This window comes from Homalodisca vitripennis, chromosome 3 (genome assembly GCF_021130785.1).
Source record: "Homalodisca vitripennis isolate AUS2020 chromosome 3, UT_GWSS_2.1, whole genome shotgun sequence".
In the NCBI taxonomy this organism is placed as follows: Eukaryota; Metazoa; Arthropoda; class Insecta; order Hemiptera; family Cicadellidae; genus Homalodisca; species Homalodisca vitripennis.
This window is the reverse complement of record NC_060209.1, coordinates 133,245,633-133,260,306: the sequence shown is the minus strand read 5'-3', so window position 1 is coordinate 133,260,306 and position 14,674 is coordinate 133,245,633. Positions and strand designations below refer to the sequence as shown.

At 32.3% G+C, this 14,674-nt stretch overlaps 1 protein-coding gene across 2 annotated transcripts in view; it reads right to left on the bottom strand.

Moving 5' to 3' along the window:
- Nucleotides 1-14,139, bottom strand: part of LOC124357535 (LARGE xylosyl- and glucuronyltransferase 2-like) — a 39,460-nt gene extending 25,321 nt beyond the window's left edge. Inside the window, exons 1-6 of one of the 2 annotated variants that reach the window (XM_046809425.1) lie at nt 13,992-14,139; nt 11,159-11,288; nt 8,336-8,529; nt 4,516-4,711; nt 701-915; nt 458-543 (exon numbers count right to left, since the gene is read on the bottom strand). In XM_046809425.1, the coding sequence (XP_046665381.1) occupies nt 458-543; nt 701-915; nt 4,516-4,711; nt 8,336-8,529; nt 11,159-11,201 (734 nt within the window). In that variant the 5' untranslated portion in view covers nt 11,202-11,288; nt 13,992-14,139. The remainder of the gene's footprint in view (nt 1-457; nt 544-700; nt 916-4,515; nt 4,712-8,335; nt 8,530-11,158; nt 11,289-13,991) is intronic. The other variant, XM_046809426.1, reaches the window with a different exon arrangement.
- Between the last annotated feature and the right edge of the window lie 535 nt (nt 14,140-14,674).

Sequence of the window (14,674 nt, the reverse complement as noted above, 5' to 3'; positions counted from 1 at the left end):
TCCACAAGGCTTCAAAAAACAAAAAATTTAGACATATTTCATAATGGTTAATGAATTAACTACATTATTTTTTAGAAATTAGAACAGAGTTTTAATTTGTATACCAAATTTTATGCTAAATAATAGATTTTACAGGTATCAAAGTTTTTAACAAGAATATTGACAGATTCAATCTTTGAATTGTAAAAGTAATATAATGTGTATTTTCTGACTGACCTGTGTAGTTCTGTGTATCATCTTGTGGCTAATATATTCTATTCACAAATTTTGCAAACTAATTGTGCAATACAGGAGTTATAGTGGTGGGGTAATATATCAGCGCACTAATTTCAACTGATTTTTTAACTAAAAAATTTAATTTTTATCATAAAATTAACTAAAACTCGAACAAATTTATACTAAGCCATTCAACAACTAAGAACTAAAATAATTATGAAATGATGTAACCTCAACATACCCTCTTCCTAGTGCTGGCCAAGGTCTATGCTTCTTCCACAACTTGCCTAAGTACCAATCACTTTGGTTCTCCACCAAGCCAATGCTCTAGAATTCAAGCCATATATTAACGAATTTACTCATCTTAGTAAATTTTCCACACAACACTTTATGCTTTTTTGGAATAACAGTAATAAAATAATAAAACATATATCAATCTATAGAACTTTTACCACTTTAAAAATTGTTATCATCAATACAACACCTGTTTCTCTTGCAGTTTGGAGAAGAGTTTCCAGAGCTCTGCGATGTCGGTGGCAAACGTGACATCAGTGTCAAGGACAATAACTCGCTGCAGTGCTGGTGGCAACACCTTGGGCAGAGTCAGTTTCATCAGCCCATACACTCCTGAGTAGTGTTTGTTAGGAATCCAGGACACATCTGGCACCACGTTGTCTGCCAGGTAGAAACTCATCTCCACTAATTTACAAAAAAAGAACATGTTGATTTACAAAACTATTTTCTTTATTAACTAGCATAAATTCATGAACAATTCTAATCAAATAACAACGATAAACTCAAGTGAAGAAAAGGACCAGTTGCTTGGAGTTGATCTATCATTTTCTTTTGAAATCTTACTTCAATATTTACAATTGAAATGTATTAAAATATCTTTTTCAGCTTAGTCAGAAGAAAAATAGATTTCCCTTGTAGCCGTCACCTCAAAATATCAAACTGAAGATGTATTATTAATGTGAAAGTTCTTACAACACTGGTAGTTTGATGATTTACTATGCATGTTAATAGACTTATAACACTTTCAAAAATCTATAAACTCTATCCTATTGAAGCCTTACATAAAAAAATAATGATATGCATACAAAGTAGCTTATAAAAATTTAGACTTTTTATAGTTGTAATGAATCAGGTATTATGTTTGTAAAAATAGATACTAGTTAATAATATTTAAATGTTATTGCATACTTATCAAAACTTTGTATGGCTGCTATCGAAACCTTACAAGGTATTACAAATTCTTTGTTTCGAGTTTGTTTTTGACAATCGAAGGATTGTGAAGGAAAAATAATTTTTTCCAGACATTTGCTATCATTCAGTGATATAAAATCAGTAACATGTTTCGAAATCTGCAATCTAATCTCTTCTTCAGGTATAAAACTAACCTAACACATAATTATAAATTAGGTTAAAATAAACAAATCATACCAGAGTATTGTGACACTTAGGAAATCACAACCACCATGCTGTGAGTCAACTTCACTAACTTTAAATCATGCACTTAATGATAAAACAAAACACAACACTAATTATTATAACTGAACTATAGAATACAGGTCACAATACAGGGTGTATCAAAAAGAATCATCCGATTTGGCATGTCTATATTTCGAACAGTAGTAAACATATACAATTACTAATTTTTTTTGGTTGAAAGGGAAACTCAAAAAGTTTTTTTTCATACCTTTTCAAAGGTGTTCAATATGTCCAACTTTAGATACACGGCTTATGTCTATGCGGTATTCAAATTCATCCCACACTGCAGCGAGCATGTCCTGAGTTACTGATTCCACTGCTGTTGTAATGCAATTCCTCAGCTCATCCATTGTTGTTGGTAGCGCAGGCACATATACAGAGTCTTTGATAAAACCCCACAAGAAAAATCACATACAGTATGGTCCGGTGACCTTGAAGGCCAGAAATGTAAAGATGCGTAATTTTGTCCAGTGCGGCCGATCCATCGGTCACAAATTCTTTGATTTAAAAATTGCCGGACTGTCAGATGCCAATGTGGCGGTGCCCCGTCCTGTTGGTAAATGAAGTTGTTTGAATCAGTCTCCAATTGGGGGAAAAGATAATTCTCAAGCATATGAAGACATGTTATTCCTGTAACAGTGTTCTCAGCAAAGAAAAATGGACCGTACACCTTTTCCCATGAAACCGCGCAAAACACATTAAATTTTGGAGAGTCTCTTTCATGTTGCACAATTTAAAGTGGTTTTTCTGTGCCCCATATTCTAAAGTTATGGCTGAAGTCACACTGAACAGTTATTACAGACTCACACTGCGAAAAACGTAGAACACAAAACGCTTTTTGTTGTGCAGACGCCATTTTCACTAGAAATGAAGTAGGCGTTCACTCAAGCGCGCTACCGCTACCTAGCGAGGACCATGTAAAACTTTAAAAGATTCTCTTTTCAACAGTACTTTGTTGGCGCATTTAGCTCAACAAACAGAATAGTTATGATTTTATTAAATCGGATGATTCTTTTTGAGACACCCTGTATGTCAGCATTCGCTGACCAATCACATACGGCTGACCAGTGGCCAATAGTAAATGGCAACAGAAATAAGATGGTGCTAAAAATGGAGGGAACAGGAGTGGGCCTTTTTTTATTATTGGTTCATGCTAGATAAACTTCTTAAAACCATACTGTGTTACTAAATCTACTTAAATCCGACTTTAAAACATCAAATAGAACCTGTAATGCTTTAAACAGAAAGGATAATGTACAATTGGGGAATTTAAATGGCAGGATATACATCAGACAAACTGGTTGAACATTTGAAACTAGATTCAAAGAACACTGCCTCGACCCACAAGCAAACAAATAAAAATCATCATTCACCGAACATCTTTTTGAAAGTAACTATATGAACAACTCTGATGATAGTCTGAAGGTCTTTAACATATGCAATAAGGGTTAGAAACTTGACACCCAGGAAGAATATGAAATCTACAAACATTTTCAAAATAAAGACCCAAATTGTGTAATAAAAACGAAAAACTCACTATATTTTTAATATGATCCTCAGTCGGAAGAATAATTTATTACCAAATGATAAAATTATAGTTGATAAGAACAGACCAGGAAGTAGGGGAAGATTAGTGACATAATCTTTAGCTCTCAGTGTCTGTGTTGCCAACCAGCTATTTCGGGTCCTTTGTTATACCATGTATGTGTACCATAAATTAAATATTTATCATGTCTGTGTCTTATTTATTGAATCGGCGTATTTTATTAAATGTTATTTTACGTGTTTTTAACTTCCGCTGATTTTTAAGTTTTTATAAACCTGATAATGGGACCCTAAAACATGTGTGATAATTCTACAAAAATAAATTTTAGAACTGTTGAAAAGCTAAGGTACCATATATTTTCTAAATTAATAAGTATAAAAGTTTTTTAAAAAGGGTATAAAACATGTCAATTATTGTGATACACTCGAGATAAACATTTACCACAAATAAGAGTCTTGAAACCTTTTATTGGTTGAGACTGACGAATGAACTATTGCAATCAGTGCTTTGAACTCATGCTACCATAAACTCATGTGTTAACAATATTACAATGATCACGCAATTATTTTCACAAAATTTAAGGGAGTAAAATATAAATGTAGGCTACCAGAAAGTTAACACATTATTTGATAACTTTTAAAACTTACTAATCAATGTTACTGAGTTTTCGGTCGTAGTTCTATAGACATGATGAAAAGTTTATGTATTAAATGTTATAACAATCGAACAATTTCAATAAATGTATAAGGCTATAAAACTTTTCCCAGGAAACTTTATTCAGTTTCAATTACCTACCATCCCAAATTATTACAAACTCATCAGATCAACCTCATCAATTCACATACATAGAGAAATAAGGAAAAAAAATATATAAGTTATATAGGGAAAAAATTGTTGTTTAAACCTCACAAAGTAGTAAAGAAGAATACAAATCAAACTGCTTCCAATAATGGAGATCTGTTGAGGTATTGGAAAATCAATTATTCACTATATCAACTGTTAACAGTATTCTAATAGTTTTTTTTTTTAACTACAAGTCTAGATGACATGTTTTAAATAACTTTACCAATACAATTAATGAAATAAACAGGTATTCAACAATTTTATGATGACAACTAAACAATGTACTTATTGGTGAAACAAAATGTGCAGTCCTAAAGTAGTATAACAGCTATCAGGCACTTATATATTGTTTATTACATCATGCAACATATATTGGAAAATTTACATCCATATCATAACAGAAATTTGAAACAAGCTACCTTGAGGAACGCTCCATGAGGAGAACAGTGTCTGCAGAATAACTTGGGCAACAGAGTCTGCCAACAGATGGAAGTGGAGAGGATTCTTGCGGTAGAACAGGATGGACTTGATCAGTGTGACGACTGAACGACTGGCATTATAGCCGGCACACACGATTGCTACATGGATCACCTCACACTTTGGGATGTCAGCAGTCTAGAACAGTGATGGTACAACACGATCAGGACCGTACTCAGCTTTGGCGGGCCCCGGAAAAGATATTCGGCCGGGCCCCATCATATCCTGGCAACGTGCTGCCAACCCTTAACCCTTTCCGGGCCAGGCGGCAACATATTGCCGTCGGTGACATATGCGAAAAGCGCCAGGCGGCAATATATAGTCACCTTGATATTCGTCGTTTTCTTAAATAAATACGACGTCAAATGATTAAAGTTTTATGTTTTTTTTATTCCCTGGTATATTTGTAGATAATTAATATGAATATCATTTTTATTATGGAGGTCTATACATTTTTATTTCGTAATAATTGTCACGTGATATTATCAGCTGACCAGGACCGCATTTACAAATTCGGCGCCCCTAGGCCTACAGACCAAAGAGCGCCCCCCCCCCCCCCCAGAGGACTCTGATTACACTGACGTAGAAATCCAGTAAATTTCTTAATTACGTAATTTTGATGAACGATAATTATAATAGTATATATATATATATATATATATATATATATATAGGAGTGTTTTGAATAAATAAAAGCAATGAACCAATGAATGAGTCAACGTCGCACCCCGGACCTAGTTGACCTTGGCCACCCGCCCCGCCAAGCGCCAACACCACCCGCCGCCGCAACTTTTTTCTTTTGTGTACTTTAAAATTTATGCGCCCTAGGCCTGGGCCTAGTGGGCCTATAGGGAAATGCGGTACTGCAGCTGACTCGATCTATTGTTGTTAATTATTTATGCTTTAGTGTAACCGTACTATTGTATGCTGGATTCTTCTTCATTATTTTATTTTGTGGTTGTAAATATTAGTAGTGTTAGTAGTTACGTGCTTAGCTATTGTGTGTAGTAGTTACAATAACTGACAATTTGCGATCTCACGGGAGTGAAATTGTAAGTAGCATATTTGTAAATAGAAAAAGTGTAAATAAATTTCAAATAAAATTGTATAAATATTTCTTGGTAATTAGTGTTTTTAACTGTATTGAAACTGTTTATGGATCCTACAATCATCTCTTTACTGGTAAATCCATAATGTAAATATTTATTTTAAGTTTCTTACAGTGTAAGAGTCAGTTGCTTTATCATTTGTTGCGAAGTACAATTATGCGTATTTATACAAAATGTGTCATAAAAAATTTAGTTATGAGAGAAATAACACAAAATTTTGTATAATTGTTCCTTTCTAAATGTACAATATAATAAAATAGCTTCCAACAGTAAAATTATTTTTCCTTTTTTAGTTATTTACAAAAAAATAAAAAGATTTTTATGTAATCTATTACAACATTATTTTTTAAATTTTAAATTACTTAAAACTACATCTATATATTTTTTTGTTGATAGTATATATCTATACGAGTAATTTGGTGCAACATTTAGGTCATTCTCTAATTTTTATGAAAAGTTATAAATTTTAATCTAAGAGACTGCAAAATCGCCAATTTTAGCCTGGCACTTTTGACTAGTCACAAGCAGATATGATATGTGAAAAAATTTTGCAACATCTCATATTTGGTCCTGGCCCTGAAAGGGTTAATAGTGTTAAAGTTATTTGATTAAGTTATCTCGTCCGTCAACTCTGTCCATTCAAATAGTAAGTATAGTGGGACCCGGCTTGAGCCCCCTGAGGTGTCGGACTCTGGTAAAATTATCCAAAAAAAACCAGTCTGAGTACGGGCCTGAACACAATAATTTACATTGTATTTTAATAAACTAAGGGATTATCTGGGTTGCTCAACCACTAAGAGAATACAGGAGAACAAGAAAATAAAGACGGGAGGAATGTTTTTAAAGTAAGAGCAATTTCTCTCTAAAGTCCCGTAGTTTGTGTGATAGCTCAAACGAGCATGCACACCTTCCTCTGGCATTTATTACATCACTGTCAGTATTAAATATGAATTTCACGTCCACTGAATGAATTTCACAGGTGGTGGGAGATTCAATAATATTAAACATGTTAAATATGCACAGTGACACTTATAGGTTAGCTATAGAGCAGAAACTGACACATATGTTTACAAGGAATGCTGGGAGACAGTGTGTACACTTGTGGAATTCATGCGAACAATGGTACTATAGAAAGAAATGATCCTTACTTTAAAAACATTCCTCCTATATTATTTTTATGAGGTGAAATTGATAAGAGTTACTGTACAGCAATTTTGATAGTTTGCAAAACACAAAACACATACTACTATAGTTTTGTTGTGGAACAAAAGCTATTGTAAAATATCTAACACAATTTATTTTGCATATACAAGAATATAATATGTGCATTTATACCTGTAAAAAACAGCTGTTTCTGCTTGAAACTGGAACCAATGCCCACAGTTCTATGGTATGAAGCCCAACTTTTACACAGTTTTAACGTTCAATTTACATTGCCTTAGGGACTATTTGTGATGTAATAATGCTTAAAGGGATAAAAGATGTAATTTTTCCTATTTAAGTAATCTTTGTAAATAAATAATTTCAAAGTCGTCATACTCTAGTAGGATTACACTGTTTAACATGCTTATTCAAGATAATTCAGAAAGGAAAGTTCATCTACAATTTTTCAAAATTGGTCTTAAGGAATCAGTTACAATCATGAGTTTGAATATAACTAATAAAAGCTGATCGCCATACTTCATTTTTCTCTAGGAATTTCACTAAAGCTTAGTGAGTGAGTCAGTGGATTTGTAGCTTAACAGTTTCTCGCATAATATTAATTACATTTCAACATATTTTTTTTCGTATTATACTCGTATTCATTGTTATATTATGCAAGAAAATTGCCCCAAAACTAGTAATCGCCATTTACATAGTTTGGCATTTCCCATTAGACTTCTGCACCTACTTGTATTTCACTGTGAACTCTTAGCTCCATCATTGTTTATTAGAGTTCAATTGTGTTCGTGAAATGCAGACAGCAATCACGTTTAGCCATTATGTTCACATAGATTTATTTGTATGTAAGGTTCTATTGACAAGTTTTATTGTGCAATGGATGTATCAGACGCTAAAATCAAATATTGGTACCGGTATTTAATGATGAGTCGTACTTGAAGATTGATAGTGGTGACACAATGGAGAATTGTTGCAGACCTCAGTAATAAGGTATTTTTGTAGTTACATTTACAAACAAACCATAAACACTACTAAATAGCCAAAAGCTATTTATTTGTTTACTTATTCAGTTATTTGTAAAATAAACACAGAAAAACAAGAAGCCCCAATTTTAACTTTACCTTTAGAATACCTATGCTGAGAGAACAGGTTAAAAGTATTGCAGGGCTAAGTAAAGAGTAAAATTCCAAAATTTATTGGAATAACAATTAAAAGACTATAAATTTCCTGTTTAACAATTAGTAGTTATAAAACAAAATATTTCTTTAAAGTTTAATTATACTATTAATAGAAAAGTTTTGTCAAGAATAGCCTTAAAAAAATTGAGAAAAAGTGCCTTATCAGGTTTTATTACCTATGATTTAATACCCTAACTAAGAAAACCCATTAAAAAAAGACATAATTAAACATATAAACAATACAGTTTGGTATTGAATATTTTTCATAAACCAATAATGGGTTAACACTAGTATAAAGGCTTCATTATACATACCTCTAATTTCTGGCAAGGTGGCTGAGTTGTTTGAGGTTTTCCAGAATGATTAGTCTTCATTGCAGCTACTAGATGATTCTGAGATAGAGTTAATTGACGACGCAACAACTGGTTTTGTTCTTCCATTTCTCTCACCCTTCCGGCCAATCTTGCCTCTCGACCATTGAATCCTAGCATATTGTTGTTAAAGTCTACTGAAACATGAGTAAATTACAACAAAATTACTACACAAATTCACGCACAGGCCTATAACATAACAATATTGGATGCACAAATCATAGTTTCATCAAAAGGATTAACACGCAAAATTATGAAAAGGATTAACATGCAAAATTGCACCTGTGACAGTTTGTTGTACTTTTCAGAATTTAGTGATATTCTTGTCATTAACATAATTAGTAGCTTGGGAGCTGTGTTTTTCACACTTCTTTTAAAATAGTTCAAATTTGTTGTCCCCTGTACCTGGTACAGTAATATGGCCAGAAGTAAACATTTACATTTCTGAATATAATAACTCACTTATAATATAATTATGTTCCATTTTGAATTAAGCTCTTTTATTAAACACATTTTCTTTTGAAATACAAACATAATTTTTATTTATATCTACAAAAAATTACATATGAACATTTATATATTATTTGCTCAAGATCGATCTCTCACATAGTGTTAATCCTATAAAGTACTTGTAATATATTCTTTATAGATAGAGTTTTATACGCAGATTATTAAAATTAGCTTATTATGAGCGACAGTTATTCAAACTATTTATAGGAGTTTTTGAGAATTCTTATTGAAGAAAATTCGAAAATAATAAAAAAAGTAAACATGAACATTGCTTTCATGTGATCTCTCACATCCAGTGTCAATATCCTAAATGTAGACTATTATATTATTGATAACACTTTTAGTCAAGAGTATCATGAGAAACAGATTATAAATGGAAGTTAAACTGTGTATTATAGTGAACTGTGTATTAAGCAGATTCACTTCTCACATTAAATCTGAATCTGCAACACATCCCATTAGATTATTAAAGTTGGTAGAATCAAACCAATTTTTTTACTTAATTTTAACTTGTTTTTTACCATTGTCTATATATATAAAAATGAAACTGTTCGTGTGTAACAGCATCACTCACAAACGGCTGGACGGATTCGCCTAATTTTTTTTTAAAATTTGTTCGTCTTGATCTGTAGAAGGTTATAGGATACTTTTTATCCCTTTCCCGATTCAGGATTCCGCCCCACTGGTTACAGAAATACCCGTAAGAAATGCATTGCAGCAAACATATGTTATTAAGTGAAAGAGTCTTTTCAAATTTTTAATCAGCTGTTCTTTGTAAACATATATAATGCGACAAAAAATTGTTGTTATTTTTGACAGTAACTAAGTAAACATAAATATTTTTGACGTTTCTATGTAAACAAACATTTTTTGACATTTACAACGTGTCACAAATGTCAAATTTTTGATAAACGTGATTTGATATCTTTTTTACAATTTCCAAGAACAGTGTTATTTTCCATCAGTAAAAGGTTTAAAAAAATAGGCAAGTATTTTTTGTTTTCTCAATGTAAATATTCTTTGAAGAATGTTTTTCTCAACATTTTTTTTTACAGAATTCCTTTGAGCAGTTTTTTGACGAATTTTATTGGAAAATAACATAATGCCGCCAAGAAAAAAAGTGCTTTAAGCCGTCACAGCGCGCACGTGCGATAGCAACAAAACGAATTCGTAATAATCAAAGCAACGACCAGCGCGCAAAGGTAAACGAATTGAATCGAATACGAACATCAGCATCAAGAATGATGCTGTCGCAAGAAGAAAGAGAAACATCAAATTTGAATGATAGATTGAGAATGCAAAGTAATCGAGCGGTTGCAAACAGATCAGGCAATGCACGACTTCAACATGACATGTATAAACAAGCTTTTAATTACGATCCTTCAGCAGACTACAATCAACACCCAAAAATGAATATCGGTCACATGAATGTAACTTGCCCACATTGCCATGCACGGAAATTTCCAAACGAGGCACTAGGAATGTGTTGCAGCAACGGGAAGGTGTATCTGCTACCACTTCAAGAACCTCCTGAGCCACTTTTGTCTTTAACATCCGGAACAACTCCCGACTCTAAACGTTTTCTACAGGATATACGAAAGTACAACTCTTGCTTTCAGATGACATCTTTTGGGGCAACCAAAGTAGTGACACATGCGGGATACATGCCTACGTTTAAAATTCAAGGACAGGTTTATCATCAAGCCGGGTCATTATTACCTGAACCCAATCAAGATCCACGATTTTTACAAATATATTTTACCGGAAATAACGACATTCAAATTGATCAACGGTGTGGAAATATTCCAGGAGTCGACCGCAAAATCGTAGATTCATTACAACAGATGCTACAAGAAAAAAACAATTTGGTTAGAATGTTCAAAAATGCTTTACAACGAATGCCAAGCGATGAATATAAAATTGTTATCAGAGCAGACAAAACACCAACAGGAGAGCACGAAAGACGTTTTAAGATTTTATGATATGCTACGATGTATTAGTAGAGCAATAAATTAATTGGAAAAACGTATAATAAAATTAGTATTTCTTTTCGATGCTTGATTGATGTAGCCCTCTCTACTGCCACGCGAGCGGAGCCGCGGGTTTAGGCTAGTATTTTATAATAATAAAAGTTGGAGTACACTGGGTCTCCACATTGTGTACGAAAAACTGAGCAGAGCAGATCTAGATCAATAGGAGACCTGACTTTAAAAGAGTTCTCATAAATCAAATAAGCCTTGGTCATATCTCTCTTACCATGTCTTTCATTGAATGTGTAGTATAGAAGTATGGTTGCCATGCAGGCCCCTAAGATGAAACTTGTTAACCAATGTCTAGCCAGTGCCAGCAACCAGCCATGGCGATTCCTTCTGCGACCTATCTTGATCTAGTGAAAACAGAAACATGAAACATGTACAAGATGAAACATGTAGTGAGGTAATGGTTAGTAACTAGGATAGAGAAAAAGTTTTTCTTTATTTACATTACAGATATTTTTTAAATATTAATTACATTGTACAAAAAGTTATTATCAAGTAATAAATCATTGATAACTTCTACTTAATCACTAGAGTTCTGTAATCAATATGTGTCATACCAGATAGCAATGCATGTCTTTAGTGCATGCAAAGTAAATTACTCGAAGGTTAAAGCTATTTTTCCTCATTACATACAAACAAAGTAACTGAAACACAATTTGAATATGGAGTTGAGCTACATTTCACTTTCCACTTGCAGCGTCTGAAATATGACACTGTCACAAACTTGACTCCTGGAAACTGGAGGATTTTATGGTTTTATTTCTAGTGTTTATTGTAACATGGAAATCGGATAGAGTACGATAGGCGGACCCGGTTTTTATATTGTTTATTAACAATCATCGATACTTTATATATCAAATAACAGAACTATCAATCGATATCAACATATCTAAAATACTAAATTATAGTCACATGTTTCAAACTAATAGAAATAGTTTAAACAATAAATTATGTAATGTCATAAATAATAAAGGGACAATAACCATTAATCAAATGATAAAACTAAGACAGGTGACGGGAAAAATTTCATTTAAATATCAAAGAAAACGTAACGACAAAACAAATCTCTTGAAACCAAAAAATACACAGTAGTATTTAACATCTTTTAATGTTATTTTTTAGTTTTCTAAAGTTAGTTAGTTTTTTATTTAAAAGACATTATTTATAGAACACATTGTGTTTAAAATATAAAAATGTATATACCGTTGGTACGGATGATTTCGCTATTATTCAAATTAATTACTATTGGTTGATTATATCGATGTGTATACTAATTAAAAATCGTTTGATACTTTCAATATATAAAACCGGGTCCACTTATTGTACTCTACCCCATCAATCAATCATAATTAATAATCAATATAAGAAGTTTTTGATCAAAATAATAGTCGTTCCTTGGGGATTTGGAAAGGTGATGACCAAAGAAATGAACAGTAATAGTATGTTTCTGATGAAAAAAGTAAAGTTTAGAATGCCAATATGCAGACTATAAATGTCGTAGCATTAATTAGGTATTATTAATTTGTTTTTTCTTAACTATTCATATACTAAAAGACAGTACCTTAAGTATGCTTAGCCGCCAAACCTCACTATCTATAACACACAATGATCACCCTTTCCTCTTTCTGCATGTCAGGTTGTAATAGCCTAACAACCTCCAAAGTGAGTAATTATCTGAAGTTGATGTGACCGAGCCTATTTCGGATAATCAAAATTTCAGATAAGGCTTTCAATTTTAGATAAAGACCGAGCAGCGGCATCAAGCATATGTATGCGTCAACAGTAAGATTCAGCAAACAATATTTGTAGTCTCCAAATAAATTCCTAATGGAGAGCAAACTAATAACATCATCTGACATACTTACAGCACTGTCTAATTTTTGTAATGTATTTCAAAAAACCTAGAACTTCAAATTATCAAATTCCGTATAATTGCATCCCTAGAGTACTACATGACATGACAGTGAATTTATTAAGGAAACTAAATAAAAAGTATAATTAACAGTATATAAAGATAAGCCTATAATATTATTGAAAACTGTTTCGATAAAAGAGAACAAGGGTAGACTTTAATAAGCGGCCCACACTTGTTACTCGATTGCTATTATCGAATGGTTTGATTGTTTTATCCAAAGGATAATTCAATATTACAATTTATTCAACTTATCACATGATTTCAACTTATTAGTTATAGTAATTTTAATGTAAACAATAAACAACAAGAAGTAACTAATATTTTGAGACTGAAAATGGCGATGAATGAGGAAAATATGTAAAATATATTCTAAGTGATGAGATTTGTTTATGTAGCTTCAACATACGAGTTTGGCTTCTGGCAACACATGGGAGAATTCTTTCCTCCATTTCACAAAAGTGGTTAAATATTGATAACAAGCTGGACAAGTTATAAATATTGTAATGTTTCTTTGATATCTAAGTCTAAGCCATAGTTGGTTTTATTTAATTTTATTGTAAAATTTATGTATTTAAAATTGTAATGTATGATATTCTTCTTGTTACGGTAATTTATTACAACACTTATTGTGTACGATTTTTACATACATCAACGTTGGATCATATATTGAAGTGTTCGATAATAGCAATCAAATAACAATTGTAGAATGCTTATTAAAGTCTCCCCCAGAACAAGATAAAACCTAGTAAACACTCAATTTTCCCACAACCTGACTTGTTTCTAGTGTTTCGTGGGATATCTAAAATTGTAAACTGGTAGGCTTCAAATTACAATTCTAGTGTTTTTGGGTGTGTGAAAGGCATTTGAGACTTTAGATGTGGGCCATCTCTTACAAGAAAATAGCGGGCCAAATCTTTAATCTTCAGTAAGTACAAGTTCTATACTAAAATTTCTTCTGAAGGTTAAAAAACATCCTACAATAAAAAAATGAATGAACAACCATTTAATTTCAAAGTGTTACTCTATAAAGTAATAAGCCTACTTTGTTAGATTAGTAATTCTTTGTCTTAGCCTAACATAACTAGGCATGTACAAATCCTAGGCTTTTAAAGCACTAATTATAAAATACTCAAACCTGAGTGATGGCACAACAAATATCAATATGATAAATAAATCTTTCTTCAAGACTTTCCAATATAAACTAGATATTCAACATTGTTGACGCCCACACTAAATTATAAACAAACGAGTTTAGGTTCAGAAGGTTTTGTTTGTGTTTTGTAGTTTTGTTTACAAATAACAGCTGTTTATACTTATAGTACTTCTTATTTCGTACATCAGTAGTAGATTAACCCACAACAGCATTAACCGGTGAACAACATTCGGATTCTGGTTGTCCTGGAAGTTTGTTTCAGGGATCTCTCCACCGCACAATGGGAATGGGTTATTTGACCATTTTTTGCCGGACAAAAGTCAATTTATGAATATTATGGAGGTAAAATTTAATTATGGTTCTTTATAGATAGTTGTCAAATATGTATGCTACACTCTTTATATTGTACTGGCATAGCCATTGGGGATATTCCCCCACTGGATATTACCCACCACTGGATATTCTGCTGATAGTCTAGTTGGATTTTTACCGATATCTTACATGATATACAATTATTGAAGACCACTATTTTCAGAGCAGTTTAATTTAGTTGTGAAACCACAATATAATTCAACAGGCAATTAAAATAACGTTATTGATATATAAACCATAACTATATGGGGTTTCTCCTTAGCAACCTTATAAATGTTATTACGTTTAATATT